The sequence below is a fragment of the Salvelinus namaycush genome, unplaced genomic scaffold, assembly GCF_016432855.1.
Source record: "Salvelinus namaycush isolate Seneca unplaced genomic scaffold, SaNama_1.0 Scaffold1585, whole genome shotgun sequence".
In the NCBI taxonomy this organism is placed as follows: domain Eukaryota; kingdom Metazoa; phylum Chordata; class Actinopteri; order Salmoniformes; family Salmonidae; genus Salvelinus; species Salvelinus namaycush.
Genome location: NW_024058325.1, coordinates 1 through 17,653, shown reverse-complemented (window position 1 = coordinate 17,653; position 17,653 = coordinate 1). Strand labels below are relative to the sequence as shown.

Sequence of the window (17,653 nt, the reverse complement as noted above, 5' to 3'; positions counted from 1 at the left end):
CCACAGGCATATGGAAGAAGATTTAGACTACAGTATGTTTTTTTTCTTCAATGCTGGATCTGAGATGTGTAATTCCGTGGTAATTAGGGCCCTATAAAATCTGTCACATTTTTTTCTTCAAATTCCCGGTGTCTCTGTTTTGTTTTTCCAGGTTTCTGTTTTTCCCATTTATTTTCAGGTTTTCATGCTCAAGATTACACTTTTTTAAAATAGAAAAACAACACAATTGAGAGAGAGAGATGGAGCGTGAGAGACAGACAGGCAGACAGGGAGAGAGAGAGAGAAACAGGGAGAGAGAGAGAAACAGGGAGAGAGAGAGATGTGAAAGAGAGAGAGGGAGAGACAGAGAGAGAAACAGGGAGACTCAGAGAGAGGTCATGATCAGATGAGCTCCTGCATTTTTCAGCATGTTCTTTAAAAAATATAGATTAAGAGTTAGATAAACGTGGCTTTTTTGTCAGGAACATATACAGGATGCTACCCTCTACAACATAACATTCACTATGTCACCAGGACATATACAGGATACTACCCTCTACAACATAACCTTCACTCTAAATCAAAACTCAAAACCTACAACCTGATTTTGGACGGATCTGCGGAATCACCTGGAAGGTTTACAACTACCAAAGAGTATTATTCCCAAGCTATACAGCCTTTGCTTATTTCTAATTTTAGGTAAAATGTATATGTAATTTAATATTTAAAAAAAATATAGTCTTTAATTTTACACCTAATGGGAGAGGCACCTATGAACTTCAGATGATGTTGGTTCATGGGGTCTTTTACAAGGAACTTTAACACCCCTTTTTGTTAAATGACAGATGTGAAATGCATAAGGTCATTTATACTCTAATTATGAGTTCATTATAACATTGTAAAGTCGATCATTTTTTCCCCCTCAGAAAGAGAAGAGGTTTTTTTCCTCTCAAAGCAATAATAGTCCAGCCAATTCAGGGATTGAATTGCATTCCTATAGAGACATGAGTAAACCTCAACTCTGGTTAACATCGAGACTACTCCCTTGGAAGAGGAAGTGTGTGTGTGTGTGTGTGTGTGTGTGTGTGTGTGTGTGTGTGTGTGTGTGTGTGTGTGTGTGTGTGTGTGTGTGTGTGTGTGTGTGTGTGTGTGTGTGTGTGTGTGTGTGTGTGTGTCGGTTCGTTGAGCAGAGGATCAAGTTGAGAGGCATGGCCTAATCTGGGGGTAAAACAAACCAAAAAAATCTCGAATTGCATTCCTATGGACGGAGGATTTCCATGTCCAAGTGTACAGGAATGTAACTGGAATGGACCTGAACTCTGGTCAGGGTTTAGACTAGCAGGCAGCGTTGGGGGGGAGGTATCACCAAGGGCCTGATCTGGGGGTAAACAAACATTGGACAGACTGAGCGGAAAGCATGGCTGGTTTAGGGGGTCAGATATCTCACTCGACACGAGAAAGGACACACACACACACACACAGAACCGAAAGACAAGGGGCCCTCGGTTGTGTCAGCAGGGGGTCTTCCTCTAAACAATATGGTGTAGAGACCAGCCCAGGGAGTTATAGTGACTAGTCCAGGGAGTTGTAGTGACTAGTCCAGGGAGTTATAGTGACTAGTCCAGGGAGTTATAGTGACTAGTCCAGGGAGTTGTAGTGACTAGTCCAGGGAGTTATAGTGACTAGTCCAGGGAGTTGTAGTGACTAGTCCAGGGAGTTATAGTGACTAGTCCAGGGAGTTATAGTGACTAGTCCAGGGAGTTATAGTGACTAGTCCAGGGAGTTATAGTGACTAGTCCAGGGAGTTGTAGTGACTAGTCCAGGGAGTTGTAGTGACTAGTCCAGGGAGTTGTAGTGACTAGTCCAGGGAGTTATAGTGACTAGTCCAGGGAGTTGTAGTGACTAGTCCAGCCAAGGAGGGTGGGTGAGTGAAGGGTCAGCCAGTTTATTATGTTTAAAAGTTTAGCCTAGCCAATTATCTCCCTTACGTCCTTTACGTCCTTTAAATTGAATAGTAGAGCTGAGGGAGGAAGAGGAGGAGGAGGAAGGGGGGGAGGATGAGGAGGAAGAATAGAAGGAGGAGGAGGGTTGATTAGAGCTAATTTTGTTTGCCTGGAGGATGTTTCTCTGAAGACTTGTTTCTCTTCGTCTCACAGCTGTACTCTTCTCGTGCGGAGTGCTAGCCTGGAGATTCAGCATGTTTCTGTGCTGGAAGCTTCACTATAAACTAGCAGCACTATGTTTAGAAGCCCACCCATTTCTGCATGCTGTATTACTAATACTAAGGTGTGTCACGATGTCTGTAATGAACTGTTAGTTCACCTCAACCACTTCCACCCAAAATATTTTCTGAAAATACTGAACATTTCCTCTGTATATGGGTGGACACCATGCGTGTGTGTGTGTGTGTGTGACTGTATGTGTGTGTGTGAGAGAGAGGGGAGAGAGGGGAGAGAGGACCACCCCCACACCGGCTCTCCCAGTTTTCACTCCCTCTGTAATTCCCTTGCCTTTCCAATACATTCCGCCTCTTCTCCTCATCCTCCTAGTGCAGTGTGTCTGCAGAGGGCTCGGTAGAAAAACAGACCACTCTGATGTTTCATATCGTCAGTCAGTCCTAGGTGATGAGACATGAACTCACCTACTGTCTGGTGACAAAGCCCTAGACCCACAACAGATTACTATAGAACTAGGCTACTACTGATTACGCATCTTGCCAAGCCATAGGCCCGCGTCCCAAATGGCACCCTATTCCCTACATAGTGCACTACTTTTGATGAGATCCCTATAGGTAATAGGGTCCCTTTTGGAACACAGCCCTAGACCCCACTACTGATTACTGCACACAGAGACAAGAAAACATCCCCTCCCGTTTCAGCTGTTTCTGCCCACTGTGTGTCTGTCAACAACCCTGTTAGAATTCAGGGGAGATCCGTCAAACTGTTCGTAGTGAAAGGATAACACATGGGAGATCTGTCAAACTGTTCATAGTGAAGGATAACACAGGGGAGATCTGTCAAACTGTTCATAGTGAAAGGATAACACAGGGGAGATCTGTCAAGACGGTTTGTAGTGAAAGGATAACACATGGGAGATCTGTCAAACTGTTCATAGTGAAGGATAACACAGGGGAGATCTGTCAAGACGGTTTGTAGTGAAAGGATAACACATGGGAGATCTGTCAAACTGTTCATAGTGAAGGATAACTCAGGGGAGATCTGTCAAACTGTTCATAGTGAAGGATAACTCAGGGGAGATCTGTCAAACTGTTCATAGTGAAGGATAACTCAGGGGAGATCTGTCAAACTGTTCATAGTGAAAGGATAACACAGGGGAGATCTGTCAAGACGGTTTGTAGTGAAAGGATAACACATGGGAGATCTGTCAAACTGTTCATAGTGAAGGATAACTCAGGGGAGATCTGTCAAACTGTTCATAGTGAAAGGATAACACAGGGGAGATCTGTCAAGACGGTTTGTAGTGAAAGGATAACACAGGGGAGATCTGTCAAACTGTTCATAGTGAAGGATAACTCAGGGGAGATCTGTCAAACTGTTCATAGTGAAAGGATAACACAGGGGAGATCTGTCAAGACGGTTTGTAGTGAAAGGATAACACATGGGAGATCTGTCAAACTGTTCATAGTGAAGGATAACTCAGGGGAGATCTGTCAAACTGTTCATAGTGAAAGGATAACTCAGGGGAGATCCGTCAAGACGGTTTGTAGTGAAAGGATAACACATGGGAGATCTGTCAAACTGTTCATAGTGAAGGATAACTCAGGGGAGATCTGTCAAACTGTTCATAGTGAAAGGATAACACAGGGGAGATCTGTCAAGACGATTTGTAGTGAAAGGATAATTCAGGGGAGATCCGTCAAGACGGTTTGTAGTGAAAGGATAATTCACGGGAGATCCGTCAAGATGGTTTGTAGTGAAAGGATAACACAGGGGAGATCCGTCAAGACGGTTTGTAGTGAAAGGATAACTCAGGGGAGATCCGTCAAGACGGTTTGTAGTGAAAGGATAACACATGGGAGATCCGTCAAGACGGTTTGTAGTGAAAGGATAACACAGGGGAGATCCGTCAAACTTCTTAGTGAAAGGATAACACAGGGGAGATCTGTCAAGACGGTTTGTAGTGAAAGGATAACTCAGGGGAGATCTGTCAAACTTCGTAGTGAAAGGATAACACATGGGAGATCCGTCAAACTGTTCATAGTGAAAGGATAACACAGGGGAGATCCGTCAAGACGGTTTGTAGTGAAAGGATAACTCAGGGGAGATCTGTCAAACTGTTCATAGTGAAATGATAACACAGGGGAGATCTGTCAAACTGTTCATAGTGAAGGATAACACAGGGGAGATCCGTCAAACTGTTCATAGTGAAAGGATAACACAGGGGAGATCTGTCAAGACGGTTTGTAGTGAAAGGATAACTCAGGGGAGATCTGTCAAACTGTTCATAGTGAAGGATAACTCAGGGGAGATCTGTCAAGACGGTTTGTAGTGAAAGGATAACACATGGGAGATCTGTCAAACTGTTCATAGTGAAAGGATAACACATGGGAGATCTGTCAAACTGTTCATAGTGAAAGGATAACTCAGGGGAGATCTGTCAAGACGGTTTGTAGTGAAAGGATAACACATGGGAGATCCGTCAAGACGGTTTGTAGTGAAAGGATAACACAGGGGATCCGTCTAGATGGTTCGTAGTGAAAGGATAACTCAGGGGAGATCCGTCAAGACGGTTTGTAGTGAAAGGATAACACAGGGGAGATCTGTCAAGAGGGTTCGTAGTAAAAGGATAACTCAGGGGAGATCCGTCAAGATGGTTTGTAGTGAAAGGATAACACAGGGGAGATCCGTCAAGACGGTTTGTAGTGAAAGGATAACTCAGGGGAGATCTGTCAAACTGTTCATAGTGAAATGATAACACAGGGGAGATCTGTCAAACTTCGTAGTGAAAGGATAACACATGGGAGATCCGTCAAACTGTTCATAGTGAAAGGATAACTCAGGGGAGATCTGTCAAACTTCGTAGTGAAAGGATAACACATGGGAGATCCGTCAAACTGTTCATAGTGAAAGGATAACTCAGGGGAGATCTGTCAAGACGGTTTGTAGTGAAAGGATAACTCAGGGGAGATCTGTCAAACTGTTCATAGTGAAGGATAACACAGGGGAGATCCGTCAAACTGTTCATAGTGAAAGGATAACACAGGGGAGATCTGTCAAGACGGTTTGTAGTGAAAGGATAACTCAGGGGAGATCCGTCAAACTGTTCATAGTGAAAGGATAACTCAGGGGAGATCTGTCAAGACGGTTTGTAGTGAAAGGATAACTCAGGGGAGATCTGTCAAACTGTTCGTAGTGAAAGGATAACACATGGGAGATCCGTCAAACTGTTCATAGTGAAAGGATAACACAGGGGAGATCTGTCAAGACGGTTTGTAGTGAAAGGATAACTCAGGGGAGATCCGTCAAACTGTTCATAGTGAAAGGATAACTCAGGGGAGATCTGTCAAGACGGTTTGTAGTGAAAGGATAACTCAGGGGAGATCTGTCAAACTGTTCATAGTGAAAGGATAACACAGGGGAGATCTGTCAAGACGGTTCATAGTGAAAGGATAACTCGGGAGATCCGTCAAGACGGTTTGTAGTGAAAGGATAACTCAGGGGAGATCTGTCAAACTGTTCATAGTGAAGGATAACTCAGGGGAGATCTGTCAAACTGTTCATAGTGAAGGATAACTCAGGGGAGATCTGTCAAACTGTTCGTAGTGAAAGGATAACTCGGGGGATCCGTCTAGATGGTTCATAGTGAAAGGATAACTCAGGGGAGATCCGTCAAGACGGTTTGTAGTGAAAGGATAACTCAGGGGAGATCTGTCAAGACGGTTTGTAGTGAAAGGATAACACATGGGAGATCCGTCAAGACGGTTTGTAGTGAAAGGATAACACAGGGGAGATCCGTCAAGAGGGTTCGTAGTGAAAGATAACACAGGGGAGATCCTCTGTATTAGTACTAGCCTATCACCTGATTGGTTAGTTGAGGCCAATTACTTAACCTAATCATCACTTGTTGCTCTGTACAGTGAGATATTGTGTTACCGTTTAAAACAAAAACTAGTTGGAATAGGGCAGTTTCATTACAAACAGCGTCTTTCAACCACAACTACTTTAGTTTCCTGTCTTACACAACCCCAGTCCGGAGACAGAGAGACAGATATCTACATCGAATGACAATATTGCTGTCCCTAATGTGGGTTTTGGTCAAGTAAAACACAAAAAAACAGAATTCTCTCAGCCAATGGGTGACCTACGGGTCACAATGTAACAGGTCGTCGTTCTGATCCCTCACAGATATGGCTGATTATGTAGTCTAGAATCTATAGTTGTTGAAATTCCAAACTTTAAAAAAATAAATCAAAACGAACATATTTTTTCTAGTCGTACTATAATTCACTACAAAACAGTTAGACCAAACAGGCTGATGGTGGTCACCTGTCCTGTCGGCTTCTCAGTGGGGAACCACGATGCACCTGACATATTTAGGAGTTTGCACTTGGTGACTGTGGTGCAATCATTATTGTTTCAGATTTCTTTCCTATGTTAATATACTTACTTGACAGATCTGTTATTCTTTCACATCTTTTCTTGAAAGCCAGGACGGCTATGACGACTATGTAAATTGGTATTATATTCTGTTTTTAAATAAAAATGTTACTTGACAGATCTGTTTCTCTCTTTGTCCTCTCTTCCAGAAAGCCACGAGGGACTCCCTCAGCAGGTACAGGAGCGGTTGGTCTCCTCTCTTCCAGAAAGCCACGAGGGACTCCCTCAGCAGGTACAGGAGCGGTTGGTCTCCTCTCTTCCAGAAAGCCACGAGGGACTCCCTCAGCAGGTACAGGAGCGGTTGGTCTCCTCTCTTCCAGAAAGCCACGAGGGACTCCCTCAGCGAGTACAGGAGCGGTTGGTCTCCTCTCTTCCAGAAAGCCACGAGGGACTCCCTCAGCGAGTACAGGAGCGGTTGGTCTCCTCTCTTCCAGAAAGCCACGAGGGACTCCCTCAGCGAGTACAGGAGCGGTTGGTCTCCTCTCTTCCAGAAAGCCACGAGGGACTCCCTCAGCAGGTACAGGAGCGGTTGGTCTCCTCTCTTCCAGAAAGCCACGAGGGACTCCCTCAGCGAGTACAGGAGAGGTTGGTCTCCTCTCTTCCAGAAAGCCACGAGGGACTCCCTCAGCAGGTACAGGAGCGGTTGGTCTCCTCTCTTCCAGAAAGCCACGAGGGACTCCCTCAGCAGGTACAGGAGCGGTTGGTCTCCTCTCTTCCAGAAAGCCACGAGGGACTCCCTCAGCAGGTACAGGAGCGGTTGGTCTCCTCTCTTCCAGAAAGCCACGAGGGACTCCCTCAGCGAGTACAGGAGCGGTTGGTCTCCTCTCTTCCAGAAAGCCACGAGGGACTCCCTCAGCAGGTACAGGAGCGGTTGGTCTCCTCTCTTCCAGAAAGCCACGAGGGACTCCCTCAGCGAGTACAGGAGCGGTTGAGGGAGCTGCTCCGTGTTCTCAAGTCTGTCATCGGCAAACACCAGACCCTCAACTCTGTAGACATCCTCAGGGCTGCCGGCACCGTCATCGCTAAGGTCAAAGGTTAGTATCCTTTCATCCGCACATCTTTTCTTTAAATATATACTCAACAAAAAAAGAAACGGACCTTTTTCAGGACCCTGTCTTTCAAAGATAATTTGTAAAAATCCAAATAACTGCACAGATCTTCATTGTAAAGGGTTTAAACACTGTTTCCCATGCTTGTTCAATGAACCATAAACACTTAATGAACATGCACCTGTGGAACGATCGTTAAGACACTAACAGCTTACAGACGGTAGGCAATTAAGGTCACAGTTATGAAAACTTAGGACACTAAAGAGGCCTTTCTACTGACTCTGAAAAACACCAAAAGAAAGATGCCTAGGGTCCCTGCTCATCTGCGTGAACGTGCCTTAGGCATGCTGCAAGGAGGCATGAGGACTGCAGATGTGGCCAGGGCAATAAATTGCAATGTCCGTATTGTGAGACGCCTAAGACAGCGCTACAGGGAGACAGGACGGACAGCTGATCGTCCTCGCAGTGGCAGACCACGTGTAACAACACCTGCACAGGATCGGTACATCCGGACATCATACCTGCCGACATCACACAGGTACAGAATGGCAACAACAACTGCCCGAGTTACACCAGGAATGCACAATCCCTCCATCAGTGCTCAGACTGTCCGCAATAGGCTGAGAGAGGCTGGACTGAGGGCTTGTAGGCCTGTTGTAAGGCAGGTCCTCACCAGACATCACCGGCAACAATGTCGCCTATGGGCACAAACCCACCGTCGCTGGACCAGACAGGACTGGCAAAAAGTGCTCATCACTTACGAGTCCCGGTTTTGTCTCACCAGGGGTGATGGTCAGATTGGCCTGTACTCTGGAGCGGGATCGATTTGGAGGTAGAGGGTCCGTCATGGTCTGGGGCGTTGTGTCACAGCATCATCGGAATGAGCTTGTTGTCATTGCCTGCAATCTCAAAGCTGTGCGTTACAGGGAAGACTTCCTCCTCCCTCATGTGGTACCCTTCCTGCAGGCTCATCCTGACATCACCCTCCAGCATGACAATGCCACCAGCCATACTGCTCGTTCTGTGCGTGATTTCCTGCAAGAAGAGCCCGGATCTTAATCCCATTGAGCACATCTGGGACCTGTTAGATCGGAGGGTGAGGGCTAGGGCCATTCCCCCCAGAAATGTCCGGGAACTTGCAGGTGCCTTGGTGGAAGAGTGGGGTAACATCTCACAGCAAGAACTAGCAAATCTGGTGCAGTCCATGAGGAGGAGATGCACTGCAGTACTAAATGCAGCTGGTGGCCACACCAGATACTGACTGTTACTTTTGATTTTGACCCCCCTTTGTTCAGGGACACATTATTCCATTTCTGTTTGTCACATGTCTGTGGAACTTGTTCAGTTTATGTCTCAGTTGTTGAATCTTATGTTCATACAAATATTTACACATGTTAAGTTTGCTGAAAATAAACGCAGTTGACAGTGAGAGGACGTTCCTTTTTTTGGCTGAGTTTATACGTACTTTATTTTATTGATTTAGGAAAAGTAGGAGAAATTGAGAGTCAGAAGAGTAGTTGTTCAGATTCAGTCCCATGCTGACTCCGGTAGCCTGGGCTGTACATACAGGCCATCTCATGCACACTTCTGATTGGCTTTTCCGAGATATCCACACTTCTGATTGGCTCTTCTGAGATGTGACTTTCTCCCAACAGTACTTTTGATTGTTGAAGATATTTAAGCCTACATATCATGCTCAGCAAGCAATCAGTGTAATTTACCTTATTTGATTTATTTAAACATAAAAAAATAAATAATTACACAACAGTTTCATTCACACATCTAGATTGGCTCTTTTGAAAAGATCCTACCACTCGGTTTCCTTCAACTGTTCATTGGGAAAAATCGATCTAGGAAGATGTCCTTTTGACTGCGTTGTGACGCTGTCACGCCCTGACCTAAGAGAGCCGTTTTATGTCTCTATTTGGTTTGGTCAGGGTGTGATGTGGGGTGGGCATTCTATGTTTTGTTTTCTATGTTTCTTTATTTCTATGTTTTGGTATGGTTCTCAATCAGGGACAGCTGTCTATCGTTGTCTCTGATTGGGAATCATACTTAGGCAGCCCTTTTTTCCCTCCTTTCAATGTGGGAAGTTATCTTTGTTAGTGGCACTATAGCCCTCGGAAGCTTCACAGTCGTTTATTTTGTTTCTTGTTTTTGTTGGCGACATTTTATAATAAAAGGAAATGTACGCCGACCACGCTGCACTTTGGTCTCCTTTCGACGACGGCCGTGACAGTCGCACCTAGCCTAATATTTCTTCTGAAAGTGTGTTCTGATGTGACACAGAACTGATCGTTGTCTGTACGGTGCCACGCTGACAAAGGAACCCACGGTTTCTACTTTCTAGTCTCTTGTCCTGAAACCAGAGAATTTCTGTACACTCCAAGACAATGGACAATAAAGTAGTTTTCTTCTTCTTCAGTCCACCTAAATGATACAAACCAGAGGAATCTCAACTCTGCTATTTTTTTTTTATCTGCTCGAAATGTGATCTTTCCTCTGAGGGGGAGAAATCTTCATTTGGCTTCAGCACAAGAATGTTCCAGAACAGTGTAGAACTGCGTCCCAAATGGCACCTTCTTCTCTACATAGTCCTATGGGCCTTGGTCAAAAGTTGTGCACTATTTAGGGAATCCTGTTCTAGCTATTCCAGGATTTGCATTCCAGCTTCATGCGGCGGTTGGCGTGGCCTTCTCGAAATGTGTGTGACGGCCAAACGTGTACCCATGCAGCTCCATTCTTAGTGCCTTTATGGGTGACTCAAACGCACGCACACGCACACACACACACACACACACACACACACACACACACACACACACACACACACACACACACACTGACTCACTGACTCACTGACTCACAGACAGATAGCTGCCTATCTCTGATCTGAGCATCATTCTGACCCAGAATGCATCTCCCTCATGTTGACACTGAGAGGTGCTTCAAAATATGCTCAGAATGCAGAAAGGGAACCAAGAAGAAGGAATCGTCATCACCATGGAAACAAGGCATCCTGTCAGGTGTTTTCCTTTAGTTCTTCAGTTCCTTCACTAGACCCTCAAGTAGTGAATGTCACGCTAGTGCAGAGGTGTTCAAAGTCAGGGTCGTGACCCGGTAACTGCAGTGGGGTCACCCCAAAAAAGATACAAACATTTTATAAAATGGAACCAAAAAATAAGATTACAGATTATTGTATGGGACAATATATAAACGTTTTTGAGAAAGATCATTTAAATTATTTTTTTGTTGTTGAGTAAATGTGTTTTGGTTTCTTTTAATTTTGATGAAAATGTAATGAATTGAAGATTATTTGTTGATGTAAAAATCTAAATGTACCGATTTTAAGGTCATTAGATTTGGGGTCGCAAGAAATTATTGGGGAAAAAATGGGGTCCCTAGACATTCTGACGGAAAAAATGGGGTCCCTAGACATTCTGACGGAAAAAATGGGGTCCCTAGACATTCTGACGGAAAAAATGGGGTCCCTAGACATTCTGACGGAAAAAATGGGGTCCCTAGACATTCTGACGGAAAAAATGGGGTCCCTAGACATTCTGACGGAAAAAATGGGGTCCCCAGACATTCTGACGGAAAAATGGGGTCCCCAGACATTCTGACGGAAAAATGGGGTCCCCAGACATTCTGACGGAAAAATGGGGTCCCCAGACATTCTGACGGAAAAATGGGGTCCCTAGACATTCTGAAGGAAGAAATGGGGTCCCCAGACATTCTGATGGAAAAAAATGGGTCCCCAGACATTCTGATTCTCTCTTCTCTCTCTCTGCTCTCTCTGCTCTCTCTCTCTTCTCTTTCTGCTCTCTCTCTCTGCTCTCTCTCTCTGCTCTCTCTGCTCTCTCTCTCTCTTTGCGACCCTTTCCTGAGCCTATTCTGCCGTTATTGGATCCCCTGTTATCATATGCAAATGAGCCCAAAAATGGTTGATAGTGCACATCTAACAATAAAAATAAGTGGTACCTACCAAAGACAGAATGACCAGTCGTTAAACACTTTCCCTCACTAAGAAACACACTGCACCGGCTCATTGAGGTCACTGAGTGTTCTCATGCAGTGAGAGAAAGGAGTGTAACAATACCTCCTGGCTCGGGCTTCAATAATGCAGTTCCCATATTTGTCGGGTTGTGATTGGTGGCAACCAGCGGTTGGATCATTGTTGTAGAACTGCAGGATGTCCTGAGGAAGACGCTCCGGGCCTCTACAGGGGCCTCTACAGCACAGCAGCATTCAGGGGCAGGGCCAAGAGGCACCTCTATATACTTCTCTTCCACCCCATTGGTCTCCTGAGGTGCTGCCCTGGCCTGGAACGTGGGTTAACGTGGGCTGTGGGTTGCTTCCTCCTCTCCAACCCCCTTCCGAAGGGTACCAGTAGACAAGACTGTATTTGTAGAGGGACTGAACATGAACAACTACAAACATCAACAGAGATTGATTTGACTTTTAGTTTTGTGTTGTGTTGTGTTGGTTAGTCATCCCTCCTGCATTATCAGGAAAAAAGTGGAAGTGTTAAGAAAGGGTTTTGAAGAGAAGAAGAAGAAGAAGATCTGCTGTACTGGGAGGGGAGAGGAAACTAAGTCAATAACACTGTGGTTCAGACTTCATGGGCTGACCACGATAGAACCAGGAGGTATCAGAGTGTTAGCTCAGATTGATTGACTGAGCAGGCGGGACAGGTGACTAGAAAGAAACAGACGGGGTAAGTTTTACGATGGTCGTTTGAAGATTTTCTCGGTGTCGTCGACGAGTTTTTAAGCTGCCTGAGTCGTTTCCTATGGCGGGGAGACAGGAAGTGAAGTTGGATTTCTGTCTTTCTCTCTCTCACTCTCCCTCTCTCTCTCTCTCTCTCTCTCTCTCTCTCTCTCTCTCTCTCGGGCTGCTTTCTGCAAATGTCCTCTCGCTTACTGAACTGAACTGTTTCCTGTGAGAGAAAGCTAACGTGCGCCGACGTCTTCTCGAAGATTTTGTCGACACTTTCGTTGTCCAAAAAGCGTTTAGACAACATCATTTCGGCATGCTAACAGGAACAGACATGTGGCTGTAATGTTGACAGGCTCAGGGAGTATGTGACTTGTGTTGAAGAGGATTGATTGACACATTGGACACCTAAATTACCACAAGATAATAGATTGGATAGATGGTTTGTTTTTGCACCGTTCTCTTCTACTCTTCAAAAAAGATTTTCAAGACATTTTTATTTGGGACTCACAGAAAGATGGTCCCAAATGGACAACCTTGACTGTGTTTCCGTTAGTCTCTATGTACTGTATGTCTATATCTCTGTGTTTTAACATCCTTGACTGTGTTCCTGTTAGTCTCTATGTACTGTATGTCTATATCTCTGTGTTTTAACATCCTTGACTGTGTTCCTGTTAGTCTCTATGTACTGTATGTCTATATCTCTGTGTTTTAACATCCTTGACTGTGTTTCCGTTAGTCTCTATGTACTGTATGTCTATATCTCTGTGTTTTAACATCCTTGACTGTGTTTCCGTTAGTCTCTATGTACTGTATGTCTATATCTCTGTGTTTTAACATCCTTGACTGTGTTCCTGTTAGTCTCTATGTACTGTATGTCTATATCAGTGTGTTTTAACACCCTTGACTGTGTTCCTGTTAGTCTCTATGTACTGTATGTCTATATCAGTGGGTTTTAACATCCTTGACTGTGTTCCTGTTAGTCTCTATGTACTGTATGTCTATATCTGTGTGTTTTAACACCCTTGACTGTGTTCCTGTTAGTCTCTATGTACTGTATGTCTGTATCTCTGTGTTTTAACACCCTTGACTGTGTTCCTGTTAGTCTCTATGTACTGTATGTCTATATCTCTGTGTTTTAACATCCTTGACTGTGTTCCTGTTAGTCTCTATGTACTGTATGTCTATATCAGTGGGTTTTAACATCCTTGACTGTGTTCCTGTTAGTCTCTATGTACTGTATGTCTATATCAGTGTGTTTTAACACCCTTGACTGTGTTCCTGTTAGTCTCTATGTACTGTATGTCTATATCTCTGTGTTTTAACACCCTTGACTGTGTTCCTGTTAGTCTCTATGTACTGTATGTCTATATCAGTGTGTTTTAACACCCTTGACTGTGTTCCTGTTAGTCTCTATGTACTGTATGTCTATATCAGTGGGTTTTAACATCCTTGACTGTGTTCCTGTTAGTCTCTATGTACTGTATGTCTATATCAGTGGGTTTTAACAATTCTACCCAGTTTATTGTTGAAAGGGACCATCCCTGAATGGTACCATCACACTGATAACCAGCTTTCTGGTGCCATCACAGTTTCATCACGGTCTGCTCAACCAACAGAAAGATAGGAAGTTATGAAATGTAGTCTATTTTGAAATGCTAAACCTAGACCCCAGTGAATTAATGGCTGTTCATTTAATTCCATCAGCCCAGTGAATGAAGTCATTCTAATGTGCTGATCTAATAGGAATCTAATAGGACTACCGTGCTACTTGTTATGACTGTATTGATCTAATAGGAATCTAATAGGACTACCATGCTACTTGTTATGACTGTATTGGTCTAATAAGAATCTAATAGGACTACCATGCTACTTGTTATGACTGTATTGATCTAATAGGAATCTAATAGGACTACCATGCTACTTGTTATGACTGTATTGATCTAATAGGATTACCATGCTACTTGTTATGACTGTATTGATCTGATAGGAATCTAATAGGACTACCATGCTACTTGTTATGACTGTATTGATCTAATAGGATTACCATGCTACTTGTTATGACTGTATTGATCTGATAGGAATCTAATAGGACTACCATGCTACTTGTTATGGCTGTATTGATCTAATAGGACTACCATGCTACTTGTTATGACTGTATTGATCTAATAGGAATCTAATAGGACTACCGTGCTACTTGTTATGACTGTATTGATCTAATAGGAATCTAATAGGACTACCATGCTACTTGTTATGACTGTATTGATCTAATAGGAATCTAATAGGACTACCATGCTACTTGTTATGACTGTATTGATCTAATAGGACTACCGTGCTACTTGTTATGACTGTATTGATCTAATAGGACTACCATGCTACTTGTTATGACTGTGTTGATCTAATAGGACTACCATGCTACTTGTTATGACTGTATTGATCTAATAGGACTACCATTCTACTTGTTATGACTGTATTGATCTGATAGGACTACCATGCTACTTGTTATGACTGTATTGATCTAATAGGACTACCATGCTACTTGTTATGACTGTATTGGTCTAATAGGATTACCATGCTACTTGTTATGACTGTGTTGGTCTAATAGGACTACCATGCTACTTGTTATGACTGTGTTGGTCTAATAGGAATCTAATAGGACTACCATGCTACTTGTTATGACTGTATTGATCTAATAGGACTACCATGCTACTTGTTATGACTGTATTGATCTGATAGGAATCTAATAGGACTACCATGCTACTTGTTATGACTGTATTGATCTAATAGGACTACCATGCTACTTGTTATGACTGTGTTGATCTAATAGGACTACCATGCTACTTGTTATGACTGTATTAATCTAATAGGACTACCATGCTACTTGTTATGACTGTATTGATCTGATAGGACTACCATGCTACTTGTTATGACTGTATTGATCTAATAGGAATCTAATAGGACTACCATGCTACTTGTTATGACTGTATTGATCTAATAGGAATCTAATAGGACTACCATGCTACTTGTTATGCCTGTATTGATCTGATAGGACTACCATGCTACTTGTTATGACTGTATTGGTCTAATAGGACTACCGCGCTACTTGGTATGACTGTGTTGATCTAATAGGACTACCATGCTACTTGTTATGACTGTATTGATCTGATAGGAATCTAATAGGACTACCATGCTACTTGTTATGACTGTATTGATCTAATAGGAATCTAATAGGACTACCATGCTACTTGTTATGACTGTATTGATCTAATAGGAATCTAATAGGACTACCATGCTACTTGTTATGACTGTATTGATCTAATAGGAATCTAATAGGACTACCATGCTACTTGTTATGACTGTATTGGTCTAATAGGAATCTAATAGGACTACCATGCTACTTGTTATGACTGTATTGGTCTAATAGGACTACCATGCTACTTGTTATGACTGTGTTGATCTAATAGGAATCTAATAGGAGTACCATGCTACTTGTTATGACTGTATTGATCTAATAGGACTACCATGCTACTTGTTATGACTGTATTGATCTAATAGGACTACCATGCTACTTGTTATGACTGTGTTGATCTAATAGGAATCTAATAGGACTACCATGCTACTTGTTATGACTGTATTGATCTAATAGGACTACCATGCTACTTGTTATGACTGTATTGATCTAATAGGACTACCATGCTACTTGTTATGACTGTATTGATCTAATAGGACTACCATGCTACTTGTTATGACTGTATTGGTCTAATAGGATTACCATGCTACTTGTTATGACTGTATTGATCTAATAGGACTACCATGCTACTTGTTATGACTGTATTGGTCTAATAGGACTACCATGCTACTTGTTATGACTGTATTGATCTAATAGGAATCTAATAGGACTACCATGCTACTTGTTATGACTGTATTGATCTAATAGGATTACCATGCTACTTGTTATGACTGTGTTGATCTAATAGGACTACCATGCTACTTGTTATGGCTGTATTGATCTAATAGGATTACCATGCTACTTGTTATGACTGTATTGATCTAATAGGAATCTAATAGGACTACCATGCTACTTGTTATGACTGTATTGATCTAATAGGATTACCATGCTACTTGTTATGACTGTGTTGATCTAATAGGACTACCATGCTACTTGTTATGACTGTATTGGTCTAATAGGATTACCATGCTACTTGTTATGACTGTATTGATCTAATAGGATTACCATGCTACTTGTTATGACTGTGTTGTGTGTGTTGGTATGTCGATGACGTACGGCTCCGTTGTGTGTTTTAGCTTAATGACCAGGCTAACTCTATGTCTGCTTTTGTTGACTGTTTGCTGGCTGTTGATGAATGTGATTTGGTCTCTGGTTGAAGTTCTCATGTGGGTTTTAATCACTTTCCAACAGGCGTTAACTTCAAGGAAGTGAACCAAGAAAACAATACGGCTATATTTGGCGAGATATACACGTCCATTGACAGTTTGGCATTCACATTTGGCAATGTGTGAGTACGACGTTTGTTCACCTTTCAACACTGTTGGCTTTGAGTGTCTCTTGTCACAGAGCCAGGGATTTAACCAGGGATTGTGGGAAAGATTTAGGCCTAAGCCTACTAACAGTCAAAAGACTATTACTTTCTTGTAAACAGTACAATTAATGAAAAGGTTCATATTTACTATAACACCACATTAACGTTTTACTTCATCCAAACTGAGCATTGTTAGTTGATGGTATAAGTAAATGTGTAATAACTTTTAATGTTTTACACTTATCTTTACACTATGGTCTTGGACACCTGACATTGTTATTTAATGGCATAGATATGTTATAATCTTTAGACTCGGATCTTTAGTTTCGTTAGTCTTGCTCACTTGACGTTGTTATTTATGCTGACTCGTCCTCTCCCTCCTCAGAGTGTCTGACTTCCTTATGGGAGATGTGGACAGCCAATCAGGGTTGGGGATCCCCCAGACCACGAGAAGCAGGGTAAGCCAATCAGGACTCACACATCAAGGGTGCATTCTGAATACTTGAAATGTAGGCTGAACAGTGTTGAGTTGAATGTTTAGTTTACGGAACCGTATCAGTAGAGTATATAAAAGTGCAATATGTTGGTAGAGTATCAAATGTGTGTATTTTGTTTAATTTCTAGTCTTTTGAGAACCTCTCTGTGGATTCTGAGGGGTATGTTCCAGAGAAGAAAGGCCTTGTGGGTAAGTGTCTCGCTTCCCTCCTTCCTCTTTCTCTTTCTTTTATTGTTTCTCTTCTTATCCCCCCTT

At 42.9% G+C, this 17,653-nt stretch overlaps 1 protein-coding gene across 1 annotated transcript in view; it reads left to right on the top strand.

Moving 5' to 3' along the window:
* Positions 1-17,631, top strand: part of LOC120037134 — a gene marked incomplete at its 3' end in the record, with an annotated part of 36,579 nt that extends 18,948 nt beyond the window's left edge. The window contains exons 2-5 of the mRNA XM_038983307.1: positions 6,746-7,630; positions 16,782-16,878; positions 17,288-17,360; positions 17,527-17,631. Of these exons, the coding sequence (XP_038839235.1) occupies positions 6,746-7,630; positions 16,782-16,878; positions 17,288-17,360; positions 17,527-17,631 (1,160 nt within the window). The remainder of the gene's footprint in view (positions 1-6,745; positions 7,631-16,781; positions 16,879-17,287; positions 17,361-17,526) is intronic.
* Positions 17,632-17,653: the final 22 nt, after the last annotated feature.